Raw genomic sequence first — 21,638 nt, forward strand, 5'->3', positions numbered from 1 at the left:
AAATAGAGCCAAATAGATTATCCATGTATTCATCATAGAGTAATCATCTTAATTGTGATTCAATTTAGAGTGGTATGTATGTGAAAGTAAGCTATTTTATATGTGCTCATACATATCATGTGTGTGTGTGTGTGTGTGTCTATTTGCGTATGTGTGTGTTGGGCATGCAGGACCATCGTTTAAATAAGCCTGATGGGCTCTCTCAAATACATTTGGGTCTGAGCCCCAAGAAGACTTAGATACACTTGTCATATAATCAAAAGTGAAATACAAAGTACTGTATGGTGAAAAGGCCGGGGACTTTATTTCAGGGGAAATAAAGTCCCCGGCCTCCCCCCCCCCCCCCCCCCTTTTTTTATTCTCGCCGGTTGCTTTCATGTCATTTAGATGAGTGGTTAATAAGGAAGAGCGTTAAGAGGATTATGATCCGGTTGGGCCATGCCGGGAAGGAGGTGATGTTTCTGAGGAGGAGTGTGGGGGACGTATTTTGCTGGGCTGGCCTGAGCGGGTGTGGAGATAGGGTGTAGGGGGGCCAGGGGGTGGGGAGGGTTGTCTGGTACAATACTGGGCAGGGGCATCCTCCTCACTGTCAAGACTCATTTAGTCAGAACTAAGCACTCCAAATAGGCCTGAGCTCATAAGGAAATATCTTATTCTAGGCCAAGGGAGATTTTCCCTAAAGACCCTTTATCTCTTCCCCCTCCTTGCTTTGCGTTAATGAAGACCCCAAAAAGTTGGCCAATCTGAGCTAGTTCAGTTATTGGGAGGCATAGAGGGCTGGCAAGCCAGTGGAGTAGTTCTCTGTCAAGTGTTGGGGTTTGAGGCTAGGATTGGCAGGGGGCACCGGTACAAAATCTTTGGGCTCCAAATCTCAGCCCTGGCCTGTGAAGATTTCAGGGTGCCTGACGGTAAAATCCAAAGTCAGAGCTTAAGAAAAATGGCTCCCGTAAAACTTAGCTTTGTTACACTTTATAGGTGTGCCAGTGTGATTTGCACAGTAGTGTAGAAAGTAGAAAGTAAGATATCTTTGACTAGCGTTGGATTGAGGCACTTACAGGTATAGGCTTCACCTGCGAAAATCCTCCTCTTGATGTATTTTAACAAGTAACTCAGAGGTTGGACAGAGCGTGATTCTGCAGCTTGTAGAGAGGAAAGGGTTAAGTTAAAGGGAACTAACTTCTTCAGTCTGGAGACAGCTACCAACAGGGACACATATTCCAACCGCATCTGGTTTGTAGCCATTGGCTGGCATCCCTCAATGTATTAAAACCTCCTTGCCTTCGATGGCTTCTCCAGCGAGGAGGCTCTTTGCGAGAGCCCATTTTCCGCAATCTGCGTGGATCAGCCCAGCTAGCTCACGCTTCGCATTCCTTGCTCCGCCAAGAAGACAACAAGCCTCCTACCCACCCCTTCCAACCTCCGTACCCCACCCCTTCCAACCTCAGTACCCCACCCCTCAACCCAAGGCGCCTGGCATTCGCCTTCTTAAACGCATCTTTAATTCAGCAACTTTGAAGTGGCACTCCGGCAAAGCACTCAATCAATTATAAATTAAATAATCTCCTTATGATATTAGAGATTTTTTATGTCTAAGAAATACTGTGAGATTAGGGATCCCAAATCAGTTTTAGCGGTATCTAAAGTGACAGCAGGAGAATCATTGGAAGGAGCGGGTAGAAACTTAAAATGATTATGTAGATCTGTGTCACCGCCGAATGTTTCTGCAAATCCCTGCAGGATCTACCGCAACGAAGGAAACAGATTATTCCTGGCCTTATTTAAAGGGCTGGAGTTCTTAAGTGGCTTTTCGGAAGGAAACATTCATATATATTTATACATATATTTACTGTTAGGACTACTACTCCTTCCCAAGCCTTCTGTACCCCTCACTCCAACATTTAACCCCTAGGGCAGAGTGTATTGACATGGCCTACACATGGGCATCTATTGTGAAGTGTAAAACTGGCACTAATGAATAATTAATGACGAACTGAATGAAGAGATCCCAAACTATTAGTGGTGTAGAAGCAGGCTCCTGTTTCCGGGTGAGGATGCTGCTATTGGCTACACAGATAAGATGGGAGACCCTAACTGATCTTGAATGGGAAAATGTGAGAGGCTGTCTTCAGAACCTGGTGCCAGAGTGGCATGGAAGGACGACTTTGCCCACAAACAGCTCAGGTGAGACCAGTCTCCGTTGAATTTATCCTTCAGCACCATTACTCAACAGTAGTAGAAATTATAGCCCGGTGCACATTTCACATATCACGCTGAGGTTCATTCATCTTTGATTACACCTCTCAGATGATATAAATTAGCCCTATCCACTATGTAGGGTTGATGGATGGCAGGGAAGGATATGAAGCAAACTGATCAATATCATGGATCCAACTCTGTGTTTCAGGGCCACAGGCCCTTGGTGAAAACACATTTCTCACACAGGCACCGAGCCCACAAAAAAAAGAGCAGTGTGACAATTCAACAATGCGAGCAGTCAATTCTACAAAGCATAAAATCTCACAAGTGCATCTTCTCTTCTTCCTCTACGACTATAAGATTCAACTACTCAACTATTCCCCTCCCTCGTCCAGTCCTTTCACACCTGCATGGATCACCAACATGCCAAATAGATTTTATGAATGGGCTACCAGATCCACTTAACCTGTTCTGATATAAAGCAGACATCTTCTGATGAAATATATATTTTTGCCATTTTCATGCGTTAATGGACAGATAAGAACGACAGGAAAGGCAGGGAGTAAGAGAAACAGGGCATGCAGCAAAAGGCCCGGGCCGGATTTGAACCCAGCCGTAGCAACCATGGGAGATGATAGGATGCACAACGTGTCTTTGCCTGTTTGTGACGTACATTAAGCTTTTCACCGGGCAGCATGTTTTTCACAGTATGGTATCGTTACCACTAGCTTCAGCTGAGGGAGTTGTGTTTTCAGTGTATTGTCATAAATCACTCAAGTCTTTGATTCACTGTATCTTTGAGGGGGTTTTCTCCCCTGAACTCCCTGGATATCTATAGACTGCTTGCTTTTACCAACCAAGGAAGTTCTATCCATGGTCTTTTTATTCTAAGCTCAGCTGAAGACTTGAGAACAGAAATCAATGGAAGGCTAAGAGGTTCCAGGTTTCAGGGGACTTAAGGGGTCACAATGGTCTCTGTGTAAACAAGCCACGGGGAGGTTTTGCAAGAGGATGAATAGGCTAAAGCAGAGATATATCATGGTCGAAAACCATTGATTGTGTGCAGATCAAAATGAGGTCAAATTCAATCATAGACGCAAATACATGTTAAAAAATAAATAAATATAGATATCTTTGGGGCAAATTAAAAGTGCACAACTCATCACTGTCCTTATTTATTTTTTTACAGATCCTACTTTACTTCCACAGTAAACAAGACCTGTGAGTAGACAGAGGTACTGTGGGAGCGTTAGAGATTAACATCATCATGTTTTGGTCATTATCACCACTTCTAGTGACCTCTCCAGGCTTGTTAAACAGTCTGGGTTTGTTGATTGATGATGAAAAGAGAACATGGACCCACAATCTCTCATGGGAGAATGACAGAATGTGTGTGTGAGTGTGCGTGTCTGTATGTGTCTATGAGTGTGTTGGTTTCCCTGATGACCCTGCCAGCTGGCCCCTTTAAATATGACACACACAGGCTAGATAAAGAGTACCACAGGGGGTTGTCAATACATTATTCATATGCATACAAAGATGCACACACACAGACACACACACACACACACACAAACACTCACGCACACACATCTAGCTCTTTATCATAACAGTCAGTGACAGGAAAGAGAAGCCATATCCCAATATCCCAATAGATGTCCTGCTCTTTTTCTGCCCTGTCATCAGATTCTCTAACTCTCACAGGAGAGTTACCTCTTAATTCATATTCATAAGATTTCTGATCTGTGCCCTAAAGGCTCTTCTACAGGGGTCCAGGAAAGCCCCAGTTGGCTTGCCCACAGACCAAAATACCCACAAATCATGACAAGCTCCTGCAATGTACACATGCAGTGAATACATTCAGATGTGCCAAAAGAAAACACTGAATAAGCATTATTCAGACATCATATGGAGGAAAAACACTCCCCAAGACCCCCAAATTCCTCGACATATTTATCCTTTTATGCAAAACATGAATTTGCAAGATTCCTCCCTGCTGTTTTGTATGCCTTTCCTATCTAGACCATCCACAATGTCTCAACCCTGTGGGGAGCTAATTGATCATTAAGGACAGATAAGTAAACACAGATATCCATCACCGGAGCCGGGCCCTTTGGGCTCTCACTGGTCCCCTGCTGTGTGTGTGTGTGTGTGAGTGTGTGTGTGTGTGTGTTGGAAGGATAATCCAAAGAGAGGACAGCGGCACTCAACCTCGATCTGACGTGCCAGCTTGTCTCTTTACATGGCCAGTTGGGCCCAGCAAGAGTCCTTTTCAGTCTGAAGTGTGTGTGTGGTGTGTGTGAGTGTTTGTGTCTGTTTTAGTGCATGTGTATGTGTGTGTGTGTGAGTGTTTGTGTCTGTTTTAGTGCATGTGTGTGTGTGCGTGTGTGTGTGAGAGAGAGAGTATGTGTGTGCATGCATGAAGGCAAAGAAAAAAGTGAAAAGGAGAACAATTTTGACATTTTGCTGGCCCCCTAATGATCTGATCTGTAGTCAGGTATTATACACTGTAAACTGTAAGTACTATTTATTCCCAGCATCATGCTGTGATACACACATACACTTGAACTAGTTCTTATAATTAACTTTTTACCCAAACATTACATTAAGTGTCCTCTTTTCCTTGTTTTACATGTCTCTGTTTTACTTGATCCATGTGAGCAGGTATCCAGGTTAACTGCCCAGCCAAGGACTCCCTGTGGAGAACCTGCTGCCCCCAGGCCATCTCATACAGTAATTTCTTAAGCACTATTTCCACACTGGCTTGTCAGCTCTACAGAGGCCTTCAGAGCGCTGTAATTAGAGCCAAATGGCTGGGAGCAGAGCTGCTTAACCGCAAGTAGCCTGTTAAAATACTATACCCACCGCATTGCACCATCGTGCCCTCTTCAAGGACAGGATGTTCTCAGTACCCCTCATCAAAATCCTGGAACCACCGACTCGAGGTTTCAGATACTCCGGCGCTGTCAAAAGATTAGGTCTGCATTGCGTTGGAATTGTGCCACAGCACTTCCACTTGTGCTCATTTCACTTCAACAAATAGTATACCTCCTGTACCCTAAAGTGCTTCTGTGGGGTACAACATATACAACTAATGAGTCCTTATGATGCGATGTGATGAGGACAGCTCTGTAGAGTGCAAGGTGTTTACTCTCGTTGTGGCTGGTCTTTCAGGTTCTCTACTGTGTGTTTAGGGTTTTGTCTGACGTCTCCTATGGAAGCGGTCAGTCAGCGGGTTACGGCTGGATGCGACTCGACTCTGCATGCCAGGCCCTCTAAAGCTTTTTAAAAGGGCCTTTTGTAGAACAAGGCATAAAACCCAGATTAGGATACAACAATAAAACAATCCCTTGTGTTCATTCTATAATACATCATAAAGCAAAGCTTATGGGGGAAGAGTGCTTGAATAAACAGCTACCAAGTGCTCTGGACGTCCTGGTCAGTGGAAGGATCATACTATTCTAAGAGTGCTTAAAGTCAAAGCCCACACGGATGAGAGAAGAGATAAGGAGAATGTGAACAATTCTCACCTTTGTATGTGTTTCTGTTTGTTTCTGTGTATGTGTGCACACCTGTGCATGTGTTAAAAAAAAGTTCCACATATGTATATAGAAAAAAAATAAGTTCTGAGGTAGGCAGATGATCTGTTCTATTCCCAAAGACTTGGGTTTACAGAGGTGTAAGGATTGAATCTGCTATTTGGCTGTAGTTATCCCAAAGAGCAGATCCGAAAAGCACTCAGGGTGAAAATGGAGGAGAGAAACTAGACTTAAGCTCAACAGATGAGCTTCAATTCGCTAAATGTCTGGACCCAGATGACCTGCTGCTGTTTTAAAGAATTGCTGATCAGATTTAACAACAAAAGACAGATGTTGATGGGATAGAGGTAGCTGGTGAAGAGGGTTAATCTCACAGGCACAGCTTCACACAATTGAGACCATTTCTTTAATTGAGAAAAGACTTAGAGCTGTCTGTAAGTGCTCCCATATCTGATAAAACCGCACGAGAGAATAAACTTTCCCTTTGAAATGTGCTCTAGTCTGCACAGTAACGTTGATACCACCACAGTGGATTAATGTTGGTTGGAGAGCAGCTTAAAGTACATAGGAAGACCATACCATATTGTTCTCTGGATCTGAGCAAATAATACACGCGATAATCATAGACGTCAACAGCCAAGGTATTGGGAATCGATAACATCACCCAGCTTCCATACACAGGTCAGGTTCGTTCTAAACCTCCTTAACCATGTGTTAATGTGAGCTCATAATTCTCTCCTCAACCTGACACTCCCTCAGTGTTTGCTGGTGGTCCCCCCACCACACACACACACACACACACACACACACACACACACACACACACACCCGACCCTACCTTTCCTTCTCTTCTCTGTGGGGGATTGGGGACTCCGGGGCACTGCAGTCTGTCCTGTCCCTCTCTCCACTGGATGGTAGTTGATAAAAAAGGAAAGAAAACATGTGACATAGCTTTAATTGTAATGCTCCCGCGTGCTAAATATATTTATGTTTTCATGAGCAACTCCAGCATCTTCCAGCAATTCCGAATTCTGTCTTTTGGCATGTAGAATAGTTTAATTATCCCCAGATAAATCCATTGGTAATTTGTCAGGCTGTACCAGTCTTTTCTCCCTGCTCCCACTCCCATGAATCCCCCCTTCCCACCCAGACCCAGTTATAAGCCCCTGTAATGAATCACTAATCATCTAGTCCCTGATGAGCTTCCCCGGTCCATTATCCCCTAATTACCCCACACAAGAGGCCATGCCATGGACCAATAGGGGGCAGTCTGGAGAACATAGTCCTCAGACAGTTGAGGGAGCTTCAATCAACTACATCTTTGCTACTGTTTTAAAGTATCTATGACTGGAGGATAAGGTTAAGTGCAGGATAGTTGCCTTTTTTCTATACTCCATTTTTTTTCTTCTAGTGGTGATTCATTTTTCTTTCAGCCATCCACTTACACTTCTTCATCAGTCTAATGTCACTGAAACAGAAGAGCCCTCTGGCAGAACCAGTATATACACAGGGGCCAGAAAGAACCAGCTTGTCCTCAATCTCTGCCTGTCGTTCAAATGAACCAAATGGTCCTCCAGTGAAGCATTTGGGCCGTGGCGGGAAAATTGAGTCTCTAACTCACATAGTCATTTTCGCGGACGCCGCAGTTGGGATTCAGAGCGAATCGCTGCAGAGCAAAGATAGAAATTGGAATTGGCAGCTGACATGAAAAGGGGTCAAGGGATTTGTCCCCTGCACACACAGAGTATGTGTTAAAGACGGGTACCTCTGGTTTACAAGGGGGTCTATTAAAACAATGGCATTAGAAAGGTGCCATTGTAGTCTCAGTCTCTGCCAGTCAAGATTACTTAAGACTATTTTTGGGGGGGGGAGTTTGTTGATGTTGCTATATTTTCTGGGACCAACACCGTCTTTGTGAGGTCCATTGTAGTATCAAATGGATTCCATGCTCCTACCATGGGATTGATTGAGAATAATAGCTTTATGGATTAATCTAAACTGTGTGTCTGTGTGTGTGTTCCAATAGCCTCTTGTCTCAGTTTGCTTCTGACACAAAAATACCTTTCTGCAATTGGTAGACCACTATCAACTAAATCCTGTAGATACATTTCTGTGTTAATCTTTTGAAAAGTAAACACATGTTCTGTTTACAAACTATTAATAATGTTACGACTTTCTAGGCAAAGTGCATAATTTCAGTCCATCTTTAATAGGATTGGGGTGCTTAGAGGTTGAAAAAAACCTTTGTGGTCCTTTTGGAGTCTTGGTGTCCGTTTTTTGTGACTGTTGAGGTGAAAGCCTGTCAGAAATGGTTAGCTTCTCCAGTGAAACTACTTCTTTGCATCTTAGCTCCAGGTCTTGCCCTGTGTCTGCACAATTTCTTTCTATCCTCTTGTTTCTCTCCTTTTGTTTAGATAAAGCGAGGGATTAGGATAGATTTGCCCCCATAAAATACTGGTTTGATGGGCTTTTATCCCACCATGTTGCTAAAGCTGTGTAGCCCTTGGATTAGGCCTCTACAATAGCAGCCCTTGTGCTAGGCCGAAGCCTGAGGGCCACAACCAAAGACAGGCTTGCAGAATGAGGGAGGAAACAAACCTGCCAACTTCGATATGTCAAGTTTGCAAGAGGAACTGTTCAGATGACCTGCTTTAGATCTGTACGACATGGAATGGTGTTGTGTTTTAAATTCCAGACACCCCCTACCTGTTTAAATAAATTATTAGGTTATAGGTTCATGACAATTCTTTGACTCTCCGTCTTTCACTGTATATTTCAGCCTTATACGGCCTTTCAAGGTGATTGTAGATTTTTACGATCCCACTACTTATACTTTCTAGTTACCAGACTGGTTGTAAGAAATATGTTACATCCCCTATAGGTAGAAATACCCCCAAATGAGCAGTTATATGTCTGGGGAAATAATAAATCTGATTTGAACAGACTTGGGGCACACTTCACTGCATTTCTCACCATTACATTGCTCCAGGTCTTGACTTTAAAGAATGAAGACTATCCGTGGTTTCAAAAAGTCTGTCTATGCTGTTTGCAAAACAAAGCAACACACACTTGTGTGTGTGTATGTGTGTGTGTGACACTGAGTGTCTATGTGTGTGTGTGTGTGTGTGGGGGGGGGTTACAGTACAGTGTTGTACATAGTTTACATGTAACTGCACGGCAACAACATTATTATAACAATGAGGACATAATGCAGTAAGTTGCTGATGTTCAGCAGTATAGGTCTGTTATACAATTGGAAAAAATTGAAGTGGTACCCAAGTCTAAATCAATACTATCATCGAGTTCCCCCTGGAGAGACACTTCTCCCCCTTTATGTTGCAGACCATGTTTCACTGTAAAAACTTATAACGCAGAGAATTGTGTCTATTTATTTTAGATATTTCAACTACAGTTTCAGCTGTACAGGTCAAATTACAATGCTGTTACTTCAAATATTGCTGTACATGATTCACATATCTTGTCCAAAGAATGCTCTTGGCAAGTTGCAACTATCCTAACACAAGTTCCTGTAACACTCAAGTACATACAAAAGAAACTGAAATTTCACACAAATAAGATAGCTTTTCCTCCACTGAGCATAAGTTAAGCTGTTGGATGGAGGAATGATGTATTCATGAAGTTCTGAAAATCAAATAATTATGGTTAATGGGCTCTGAAACCTTCGACTTCTCATTGGATCCTGTAAAAGTACCCTTCTTAGACTAAAACATTGAGTAAATTATTGAATGCTAAAATAACAAATGATCAGTCGGTTTAAACATGAATAAATGTAACAGAATGGAATTATTTCGCCGAAGTTTGTTATGCATGGATAATGGACTGCCTAAGTAGGCTTGTGGGTAGATAAAGTTTTATATCCTCAAAGCAGGCAAGCGTACGTCATTTCTAGGAGATGATTGAGAGCAAAGACGATTCACATCTAGAAGCTTTAACATGATAAAGTATGAATGCAGTGGAATTGGGGTATGGAGAACAATAAGGGCACGAGCTAAATCCATGGAAATCTGAGATGAATTTGAAAAATAAGAGCTTGGAAAGTGAAGGCTAAGATGATAATGATGAGATCTAGAGATGGGAGAAAGAGGGAATGGAAGAAGGAGACAGCGAGCGGGAAAGAGAGTGCGGGAGAGAGCCGGTGGCAGCACAGTGGCCTAATATCACTCTAATAGCAGTCTCTCTTGACACTTGCTTAAACCCTTCAGACGCGCTGGACATTAGACCGCATTAGGTTCTGTAGAAAGCTGATTTAAGGAAGAACAGCTGAGAGGAATTCCTTCTCGCTTTAATTGCTTTAGAGACGGTTCCCACAAAGAAACACTGGCCAGATTTACCTCCCGTTTAAGTTCTTACTTCCATCGGTTCACAAGTTAATCCGATTTCTGTTCCAGGCCCAAATACTCAGTGATATATTGTGCAGACAAAAGACAGAGAAAGGTTGGTTTGGGGGGGAAAAGTATCCAGGCCTCTCAATGCTCAATTATCAAATTAAGCGTTTGATATTAGGCCTTTTAGTTTATGTAGCATAGCCTATAATTAATAACAATACGGCAAATAGCCTATTAAAAATCATCGGCGTTGCGGGCTATAGCCAATCATTAGCCTATATTTGTGTCTATTTCTTTGTATTAGCCTATTGTTATTTTATAAGTTTGTTTGATGACTGCTTTTTCTTAGTTTTACGAATCAAGAATCGCTAATAGGACCACGAGAAAGCCCATGAAAGCATTGCACTTGTTGCTGCTATTAGGTCATTTTGAAGTTCTTTGAAGCTAACCAACCCTTAACTTTCTCAATTTTACTCGCACTTGGCTTGTTCATCTAAATTCAAACTGTTTGGTGAGCAGTAACCTAACCATAACGATATCTACATTTCTTTATTCACTAACATCATTACATAATACAAGTGTCGGTTTCACAATTTCAATTGGCCTAATCTCCTTATCCCAATTAAGTGGCACGTTTCACATAGGCTATATAAACTATCACTTTTTATCCGTCAGTTAGAATTGGACTTATCATGGAAAATACTTGCATTTACTCGGATAAGTCCACACATTGAAATCGAATTTCCTATAGGTATATTTGATGACAGCATATTTCAGTCCATGTCTTCAATAAACTGTGGTTGGGGCGTGTGAGAGTGCACGCTCTTTTCACATGGCGCTTTTTTCTGAAGTGTCAACTTCTGCGGATGAAAATGGCCAAAGATCAAATTGAGTTTAGGATTTCATCCTAACCGCCCCCCTCTCACTCTTGGAGAAATTCAACAAAATATGCAAGCTTTACATTAAAAGGCTACTTTTCGCTGCCCCTAATTCCAGCCTAAACGGGTTTTCTCCGGGAGAAGAAATCTTTTCAAAAAACCTTGAAGAAGAGAGGGGCATTATTGTTTTAATCCTCTTACCAGCAGTCATTTTAAGACAGTTTTTGGAGGCTGAAATGGCGTCTTGTCTCTTCAATCCTAACCCAAATCCTTTGGGGCCGGGAGAGTTACTAAAGGCAGTAGCCTGCATCTCACGGCCGCAGAATCCCCCAAATAGTCCGACAAAAGTCGAAAAGCAAATAAAATCAATGAATGGGTAATTCTAAACGTGTAGCATTTCAACCTCAAAGTCATTCCAATCAAACCTTTATTGTGGCAATTATTCAATAACTGGCCGTGATTTGTCATGCAGCCCTTGAACTATAAAGTTTACAAACACACTACATTTAAAGACAATGAACATTGTTTTCCCTAAAGTATTTCAAATTATTTTAAAAGTTGCATAAGTATATTGGAGACACTAATATGATAATACAGTTGACCTACACAACGCATTAAAAAAAATACAAACTAAGAACTATAATAAAAGCATATAATTGCAGCCAATAAATAGTCTATTGATAATGACAACCCTTAATCACAACAGTTGTTTATCCACTACGAGCTAATTATAGCCAAATCTATAATAATTATGATTATTAGGCTTTTAGATGTATCCTTAAAGCTTAATATAAAAATAAACATGGGCATAGCAGAAGTGTTGCCTTATGTGATGCTTCATTACATTTAGTTATATTCATCTGACTTAATAAAGTTATTCATAAGATAATTGATGGTACAAAACAATGAGAAAGTATACGCTATAGATACAGCTAATGATCTAAATCAGGGGCGAGGAAGGCTGAAGTAGAGAGCGATTTGATTGGCACAGGAGAAGACTATTTGAAATCATGCTTCATGACCTCACCAGGCGCTCTTTAAAGCCCTTCCTCGTGCGCGAGCCCGATAGATGGCAGATCTGTGAATTCTCATACACTTATCAAGACCACAGGACACACACACACAGAGAGGGACCTAAGCGAAGGAAACGGACTACTCATCGAAGAGCGAGAATTCGTAGAGTTTGGACATTTAATATGGAATGTAGAAATGAAGAAATAACGCAACAAAACTAAGACATTTTTATAGCAGTGGACCAGTATCGGCTACACTTAAAAGCTTGAGCGGCGTGAGAGGTAAGAACTTTCATAGGATGGAAACATGGTGTGCAGAGTAGGCTGAACCGGAAAAAAAGTATTTGCTTTTAAATAGACATTTCAAAGTTAAAATAGACATTTCAAAGTTAAAATGAAAATAAAAAGTCCGTGCTTCATTAGACGAATAATTGTTTGTGCTGCTTTGGACTCTAGCTGTGCTAAAAGTAGTCTTAATAATTCGGTTCGAATTACGCGCAGCCGCGTTGTTTTCAATAATCTAGAGCATCATCACATATAACAACCTCCTATAGTTGAACTGATTCTGATTTCAATTTCAATTAGCCTACAAATGTGTCCGCTATCCATTATGCTGCAGGGGCAGGGGTGCCCGGGACTTTGACAACATTAGTATAATGGATACACGTTCCTTAGCATGACAATGGGTCTGACTTTATCCACAACAAGCGAGTGTTGACAAATAATCTGTCATGTTCTAAAGCAACATAAACAAGCAGCATTTTTACAATTAATATACACTTTCTAACTTTCTCGCTGTCTATGTTGCTCTCTCTCCCTCTCTCTCTATCTCTCTCTATCTCTCTCAGGCACACATCGACACACATACAAAAAACACACACACACGGACTACACTGCCCTATCTTTTACGTGTCAAGACTGATGATGAATTAATATATTTGCCGTTGAAACCTATTTGCACCTACATTACACAGGGACCCAACTGGGGATCCCCATGAATATTTCACAGCAGATTTATCATACATCTTTGCCACTGCTAGCCCCCGGCAATTGAACTGAGACCCGCTACAGATTGAGGGAAACGGTTCCCATTCAACGACTCGGCCAGCAGTGTAAATATTTTGCACCTGCTATCCAGGATGATACAGTGGTTACCGACATTCATATCTTACAAAATTCGTTTGGAAATCAGACAATGTCTGATCTGTGTTTAGAGAAGCAGTATACTGCAATTTTACTGTTTATGTAGGCCTATGCCTTCAGTCCCATTACAACCTTCAGGCAATTTTATGCTTAATTTAAAGATACCACTGTTTGATCATGTTGCATGATCAAAATGAACAAAATTACAGTAACATAGCATGCTGTTCATAATGATACAAATAGGCCTAGATATAATTAGATATGTAGGCCTACGTTAAATGTAGGCTATTTGTATTTTTCCTTTCTTTTACTCTTGGGCAGGGCTACCTAATCTAGTTGCCGTAGCCTAAATGTGATCGAGCCTAAATGTGGTCAAACGTGATTTTTCACTCAGGCCTAAGGTTATGTAGGCTATTTAAAGTAGACGCAGATTTTACTCTCACTCTTAGGGCCTAAATGATTTGTAAAAAATAGAATAAAGCTACAGGCCAAAGACCTAGCTTTTTACAGCGTTTCTGTTAACTCTACAAAGTAACTTAGCCTTCCATTTTATACAAATAACCGATATCAAGCCCTCGCGTTAACTGAAATAACTTTTAGGCATAGGCCTACACAACATTTTGAGATTCAGATGAAAAATAGGCTTAACTATAGGCTGTTTTGTTCAGATAGGACTGCGCATTCTTAGTCTTAAATTGGCTAGGCTATAGTGTTTTAGACCTAATCATAACGTTTTTGTCATTTTAAAGTTATCAGGCTTTAGCCTAATAAAGCACATTATTTCTTATTTTAATTGGGCTCATTTGAATTTAGTCCATTGTTAATCACCAAATAAGGCAACCCTTATAATTACCAAACCAATAGCCTACCCTAACGGACAAATAACCTCTAATGTAGGACTACAGGGCCCAATGCACTGGAAGCGTGTAGGCTATTCTGTGGGACCAAATATTAAAATATAAGTTCAAGTTGAACCTATTTCAAGTGGGCTACCAACATCAGTATCAACGTTAGGGTTGAGATAACGCGTGAACTAATTATTTCATAAGGACCAGCGCCTGGAGGGAGTTCAACAACCCCCAGGGATTTGGTGGTTAAATAGCCTTTCGGCGGCTCCACTGAGATATGCTGTTTTTAAGATCATTGATTCATGTCATATGTTTTTTTTTAAATGCTTACTTTACACAGGTAGCCTATTATATTTTCACCTGTTGCATCCGTGAGTGTATTTATTTAGCTAGTCTTTATGAATGTATATGCCTAATGTTATAATCAATTGCCATGGTTTTAGTAGTAGCCTACAATTAAAAATAAGCAGAAATGTATTCTATTATATAAATAGTAACAAACACCTTTTGCCCTCTTTTTTTGTAGGGAGAGTTCGTCATGCAGCACTATGGAGTGAACGGGTACTCGCTCCACGCAATGAATTCCCTGAGCGCCATGTACAACCTTCACCAGCAGGCGGCGCAGCAGGCCCAGCACGCACCCGACTACAGGCCGTCAGTGCATGCGCTCACTCTAGCGGAGAGACTTGCTGGTAAGAACTGGTTGCACATTTATTGTAGTTTTTTTAATGTTGTTGTTGCAAAAATATTTTTCAGTAGCCATATGATGGATCAATGATCATATCCTCTTGTAGGAAATAGGTTTTGAAATGTGATTTGGATTAATTAATTCGACTCCGGGACCTGTGCCTCAATTAAATCGGCCATGTTTCTTTTTTCTCAACGGCTGCACATTTCAAGACATTATCCTCGAGGCCCGGTATGGCTCCCAGCACCGAAAGCAGCGGCGCAGTCGTACGGCATTCACTGCCCAACAGCTAGAGGCCCTAGAGAAAACCTTCCAGAAGACCCACTACCCTGACGTGGTGATGCGTGAGCGCCTGGCGATGTGCACCAACCTGCCCGAGGCCCGTGTGCAGGTGAGAAACTCCTTAGGGCGATGTACAAAATAGTTTGAAAGATACTAGAGTACAACAAAGTTTATATTTCAGTTAACTTTTTCCAAATTGCTCTGTGGTCTCCTCTGTGGGCCTCAATCGAACCTATTTTCAGGTAATATGCAGCAAAAAATATTTGTTAAAATAAAGGTACATTTGATCTCTTGCAAAGGTGTGGTTCAAGAACCGACGAGCCAAGTTCCGCAAGAAGCAACGCAGCCTGCAGAAGGAGCAGCTGCAGAAGCAGAAGGAGGCTACAAATGACGGCTCCCAGGAGGAGGGCAAGACAGAGACGCCGGCGGCTACACCGGCGGTCCCCGAAGCCCGCGTCCCGTCTCCCCCCTCCTCTTCCTCCCTGTCTGACGCCGAGCGGCTGGCCGCGCAACCCCAGCCCGGGGAGATGAGCGTGGAGGTGAACGTCACCTCCCCGGAGCCCTCGGACAGCGAGTCCGCCGTCGAGGACAACGGCGAGCGGGAGGAGGAGCTGAGGGAGGAGACCAGGCCGGACATGAGGGAGGAGTCGCAGGCGGAGGCGGGGCACCAGCCAGGAAATGGCTCCCCGTCCTGCAAACGCCTCAGCCCTACACCAGGTGAGAGCTCCCTTTCAATAACGGGGAACAACATTTCCAAAAAGAAATAAAGAAAAACTCTGCTTTACCTTTAAAAAGTATTAAAAAAAACCATAAAGTTTGTGTACTTTCAGTTGACATGGTTAAAAAAACCTTTATCTTTGTGCCAGACTCTCCACTAGGCTCCCCCACCCTCCCTTCCTCCAGTGGCGTGAGCAGCAGTGGCCTGACCCAGAGTAACTCCTACGCCTCCTCCCCTCTCAGCCTCTTCCGCCTGCAGGAGCAGTTCCGCCAGCACATGGCCGCCACCAACAACTTGGTCCACTACCCCTCCTTCGACATGGGCACCCCAACACCCCCACTGCCCTACCTTGGCATGAACGTCAACATGCCGCCCCCCCTTGGCTCCCTCCCCTGCCAGTCTTACTACCAGTCCCTGACCCAGGCCCAGCAGGTGTGGAACAGCCCCTTGCTTCAGCCACCAGGCAGTTTGCCAGGCAGCCTCAACAGCAAGACTACAAGCATTGAGAATCTGCGGATGAGGGCCAAGCAGCATGCAGCCTCCCTGGGCCTGGACACGCTACCCAACTGAGTAGCGTAACACGCTACCCCCCCACCCCCCCCCCCCCACCCCCCGGACTGCTGGCCCAACCAGCAAGAAGTGACCCCCCCCTGCACCACAACTGACCTCATAACTACAAGGACATGAACTCAGCACTGGGACTCTATGGACATACTACAATATACTATGATATGGAAAATAATTGATGCTGTAACAGATATCAGCTTGGGAATGTTGACTTTGAATAGTTATCAGAATACTGTAAACAGGACACTGCACCCTCCTGGTTTAGATGCATATGTCAACACATGCTTTCCCACCGTCATTTACCCGTGTTTGGTGGATACCCCTCAGACCTGAATATCATCAGAAATAGCACTAGAGGCGACAAGCTTTGCATGCATCCTGAAAGAAGGATTACAGCTGAACAAACATGAAAACAAAAAGACAGGTGAAGGATGACCCTGGCCACATCAGTCACTTGCAGGTCCGATTCGGTCTCAAGACCCACAATGCACTATAACGATGCCTTGTTGCTTTGTATCTTTGCTGTCCCACCTGCAAGAATCCATTCAGTGTTGTAAATATCCCCCTGTGTTTGTTCCCATATGCCTGGTTAGTGAGTGAATCCATGTCTCCTTTAATGTTAAGGATTTAGAAGGAATCAACCTATTTTCAAACTGTTACATCGTGGCTTTATGCAAAAGGACAGTGGAATGTTCCAATCCCTGTGGGGGGAAAAAGAGAATTAAAGAATATTCCATGGAACCCTGATGAGCCTACATGAAGATGTTGAAAACAAACCTGGTTATTGTTATCTTCGCTTAGAATCCAGACTCTTCTGACTCCTATATTGGCATACCCAAATCTTACCGAAACAACAGCATAGGAGTTTGGTACAGCATACATAAAAATGGCACCCTGGCTAAAGCAAAATGTACTTCATCAATGTAGATCCCAGACATGTATTTCTCAATTGTTTACTTAAATGTGAGTAATTTATCTGTTTAAATGCAAGGGAATAAACCACAAATATAAAGTAGACCGAATGCTTTATTTTATAATATCATAGAATGATTATTGTAATGCACGGGGGGGAAATGCAGTGTCAGATTCAATAGCCAATAGTTGGACAGCCTTACAAGTCTTGAAGATCTCTGAGGGGCGAGGATGATCAGTGGTTTGCTACCAGGTGAACCGGATCAGGTCAGAGGGCTGATTGGCTCCTGAATTGGGACAAATCCAACCACACCCCTACTGTGTGAGATCGCCACTACAGCAGCAAATCTGGCCTACCGCAAGAACGGACACACACTCACCACACTCCATATTCATATTGTATGTGCACACACACTCTTCCAGCCTCCTTATTTAGGTTGAGAGGCAACTGTAGGAATTAAATTAAATTATAATATGTAAACTTTTGGTAATTTAATTACAACTATTTAACTTTTTATAATACTCAAATAACAGCAAGGCCATCTTACGAAAGAAACAATGTAATGATTATTGTTATCACATTGTATGCCATGTAACAGTTGAGTCGACCCATGCACAGACACGAACACATACTCTCTCTCTCTCTCTCTCTCTCTCTCTCTCTCTCTCTCTCTCTCTCTCTCTCTCTCTCTCTCTCTCTCTCTCTCTCTATCTCTATCTCTCTCTCTCTCTCTCTCTATCTCTCTCTCTCTCTCTCTCTCTCTCTCTCTCTCTCTCGCTCTCACACACACACACACACACACACACACACACACCACAAGCCCTGCCACTTGTTCACCCAATGCAGAGTAACTAATCCTAAATGAAATGACTGAAGAACAGTGTCAAGCTCTAAAGAGTCCCCAATCCCCCTCCACTCCCCCTTTCCCCCTGTCAGCCAAGGTTTGGCTCCACCGAAACAGAATGCTTTGCCATAAGAAGATTACCTTTGGTTGGGATATTGATGGATTAAGTAAGAATAGAATAAGATGAAATAGAACTGAAAGGGTTCCTAGAGTCAGCAAATTTCAGACACCTGTTTTTATCCCCTCTCTACCTCTAACTGTTCTCCACAACCCAGAAGAGCAGGATCCTTATCCTGCTTCAACTGGGAGATTGCAACTTAGAACACGTAATTATAATAACAACTTTCCTAAAATGTAAAAAAAAAAAAAAAAAAAACTTTGGATGTTGTAAATAAATGTTCAAGCCTGCTCATGCTGTCATAGGTTTCCACATTGTGTGTATGTTTGTGTCAGAGTGTGTATGAATTTGGGAGTATGTGTGTGAATCTGGTAGTGTATGCCTGTGTACGTGTGTGTGCGTGTGTGTGTGTGTGTGTGTGTGTGGATGGTGCTAAGCCGCTGAAGGTTTCCAGGAGCTCTTTGATGTGTATCTGGGCAATGCGCTATTAGAGGGATTTTCCTAGTTGACAGCTTGGAGAATGTGTGGAGGAATTGCGATGCCAGCAGGCTAAAAGAATGCTGGAAACAGGATTAGGATCATATTCTGGCAGCGCCTGTCACTTCATCAATGGGCTAAGGTTTCCTCAGTGACAGCCCTCCTTCTCTGCCCCGGCTAAAACCTTTAGTGGGACCATAAAGGGGGTGAAAACAATGATTGAATAGTGTGCTATGATTTCTGTGCTGGGCTTGCTTGGGGGCCATTGTGTTGGGAGGTCTGAGGGGTGGTGGTGGTGGTGTGGGGGGAGGGGGTCGATACGGAGGGAGGGGCGGGGGTATAGGGTGAGACAGAAGAGGTTGGGGGACAGTGGGGTGAGTGGAGTGGGGGGGTGGGTGGGTGGGTGCTGGCCTGGGTGAATGACTGTTCTTTCTGGGAAGTTTACACCCAAATCCTGTTGGCTTTGCATGGAGAGGCTACGGGGAGAGAAGCATGGTGTTCCCCTAAGCGAAGACAACAGCCACCTAAGAAGCAGGTGGAGAAGGAGGAGGAATAGAACAGTGCCCTGTGATTGCCATGTCTGTAAGTGGATTGTGGTTTCCCTGTATATCATTTCCCCCGTAGTGATGGGGTTAGGCAGCGTTTGTCTCCACTGTCGGGGGAAGCCCCTTTGCCACCGCACTGCAGCTAAAGCCAAGCATGTCCGTCATTTCCATCATGTGACGCTGGTACAGGCCTCAGTGGTTGTGAGACACTATTGGTGCCGTTATAAAAGTTGAAAGCACAAGTAGCAAGCAGTACAGTAGATAAAATGCTTCTAACGTTTTCCAGTCTTTGGTATTGTGATAAAAAAAAGAAGTCTCTTTTCAATGACAATGTAGGTCTTGCCTTTTTCTCCCAACTCTCCTAACAGCATTTTCCTGGGCTGTTCGAAGCTGTTTCTCTCACCAGGGTCTAGGGTGGTCTCATCCAACAGTACTGGTAATGAGTAAGGCATGTGCTGAACCTGCTACCTCCAGTATGGAGCAGCGAACTCCATAGAGAGAGAGAGAGAGAGAGAGAGAGAGAGAGAGAGAGAGAGAGAGAGAGAGAGAGAGAGAGAGAGAGAGAGAGAGATAGCTCCCCTTCTCCAGCAACACAGCTAACTCCACAGTCTGCTCACCCATGTGAAACAATACTTTCACAATGCAGCAAGAGTTGGCGACAAGTTATATAATTCCAGGAATTACAGGCCAGCATGCAAATGTGAAATCCCCGTCTCTTTCTCCAGAGAAGTGGATGAGACAGGACTATATCTGCAGGCTTCACTCTGGCTCCTCAGCTTTGTGCGGCGGAGACGCTCTCCTTTCTCCCCCTGACTCGGGTGATAATCCTGACACGCACTGTCTGCAATTTTTACTGTACGTGTTTAAGCGCATTTGCAGTGCATTTATCTCTCCAATGTAAACCAATTTGGCTATAAGGGCTGTGGGCCAAGCAAGCCCTCGGAGGGAAGAAAGGGGAAAAAACTCAAACCTAGCAGATGTGTATGGAGGGAAGATGGTGAGGTGGTCTGAGGGGGGTGGGTTGGGGGGGTGGGGGGGTGGCATTGATGAACGCCTGAAAGTAGCAGCAAAGAGAAGCGGAACCATCCGGAAAATAGAGCGTCCCTTGTCCGGAGGGTAAGCTTTTCAAATTTAGGATAGGGGGCCCTTAAAGCGGCTCGAACCTGGATCACGGAATTGTTGAGTCACAGAATCTGAGCAAATCATTGGAAGCTCCCAACTAATCCTGTCATAGAGAGATTGGTAGGCATACATTACAGATCCCGGCCCCATATAAAAAGCCTGGTGCCTGCTGCATTGACAGGCTTCCTGTTTGATACCGCCTGTACACCTGTATCAGCTGTCTGCTAATCTCCCATTGCCTTCCTCCTACTCCACAGAATGCTAGCTTTCTCATCGGGCAGTAATGGCTGGTGAAATGGACCAAAGTCCCTAAAAGCTGTCAATCTTCTTCCCTCTCATGTCTCCTAGAAGTATCTCTTTGGTTGCAGAGGCAGAACTCATCACTTTTATTACGTGAAGGCAGGGGTCCCGCTGTGATAGACATTACTATCTTCAATCCTACTGCATTGTAAAGACTATAGGGCTCCCTGGCCCCTGAAATGGCACATTAAGACAGAATCATCCTAGTTTAGTTGGGGCGATATCGACTTTTATTTGTTTGCACCCAAGCAGGGTGTAGATATGTTGGGATGGCTTTTGAAGTACCCGACCTTATAGCCTGAGGTTCCTGTAAATGAGGTGTTTGCTGCTCTTACCAATGAGACGTTTCAAGAGATGAGGGACCTGCCAGCATTCTTAGATGTTCCATGCCGCAGACATCTTGGAGATGATTTGTTGAGCCTGCCCCCAACATCCACACTGACTTCCTCTTTCCCAGTCTTTTTTTCATCTCAATCGTTCTCAAACTCTTTTCGTAACACAAAAACTTGTGTTAAGGTCATCCTTAGGGCATATATAAAAGTTATTTACCAAGATATACACTCTGGGCTCAGAGATGGGGTACAACCTCTTACATACAGCATTGTATTTAATGTACAGTATGTGAAATGCACCACAGACAGTAATAACTGTTGCACTAATATTTTGCAATAACTAGTTTAATCGGTGGAAATGGGTGCATGTGTTTAAGTCACTGCCAATGTACGCTGGAAAAACCACGGTGATTTGCAAACAATATCAAGTTTCTCAGAAGACCAGGGTTTCCTCGTTACTTCTTAATGCTTAATGCTCCCTGACTGAGTGGCACAGCCGGAGCCAGTCTCCTCTCTCCATGTGCCTCGGATAATGCTAATAACGACCTCTCAATTTAAACTCTACTCCTCGCCTAATGTGTCCTCCTCACTCCAACACCCAGGTCCATATCTCCATTCAATAATGGAAGAGCGAAGATGGCATGGGAGGTCGTAATGGGAAAACAAAACACATTGTCCCTAATGGCCTCCTATCCCGGGAGAGTTCAAAAAAAATTAAATTTATGTAAAACCAAATGAAACACATATTTACAATACTTGAGGGTGAACA

At 43.3% G+C, this 21,638-nt stretch overlaps 1 protein-coding gene across 1 annotated transcript; it reads left to right on the forward strand.

Moving 5' to 3' along the window:
* Positions 1 to 12,039: 12,039 nt before the first annotated feature.
* On the forward strand, positions 12,040 to 18,336 carry LOC134012880 (diencephalon/mesencephalon homeobox protein 1-A-like). The gene is made up of 5 exons (XM_062452547.1): positions 12,040 to 12,254; positions 14,490 to 14,655; positions 14,864 to 15,042; positions 15,233 to 15,650; positions 15,800 to 18,336. The coding sequence occupies exons 2-5, from the start codon at positions 14,502 to 14,504 to the stop codon at positions 16,219 to 16,221; spliced, it is 1,173 nt and encodes a 390-aa protein (XP_062308531.1). The 5' UTR covers positions 12,040 to 12,254; positions 14,490 to 14,501; the 3' UTR covers positions 16,222 to 18,336.
* The last annotated feature ends 3,302 nt before the right edge of the window (positions 18,337 to 21,638 follow it).

This window comes from Osmerus eperlanus, chromosome 26 (genome assembly GCF_963692335.1).
Source record: "Osmerus eperlanus chromosome 26, fOsmEpe2.1, whole genome shotgun sequence".
In the NCBI taxonomy this organism is placed as follows: Eukaryota; Metazoa; Chordata; class Actinopteri; order Osmeriformes; family Osmeridae; genus Osmerus; species Osmerus eperlanus.

What these genes read in the sequence shown, in the direction of transcription:
- LOC134012880 (XM_062452547.1), top strand. Translation starts at nt 14,502, where the DNA reads ATGCAGCACTATGGAGTGAACGGGTACTCGCTCCACGCAATGAATTCC. An exon ending in TCTAGCGGAGAGACTTGCTG is followed by an intron (nt 14,656 to 14,863) that starts GTAAGAACTGGT and finishes GCACATTTCAAG; the next exon opens with ACATTATCCTCGAGGCCCGG. An exon ending in TGCCCGAGGCCCGTGTGCAG is followed by an intron (nt 15,043 to 15,232) that starts GTGAGAAACTCC and finishes TCTCTTGCAAAG; the next exon opens with GTGTGGTTCAAGAACCGACG.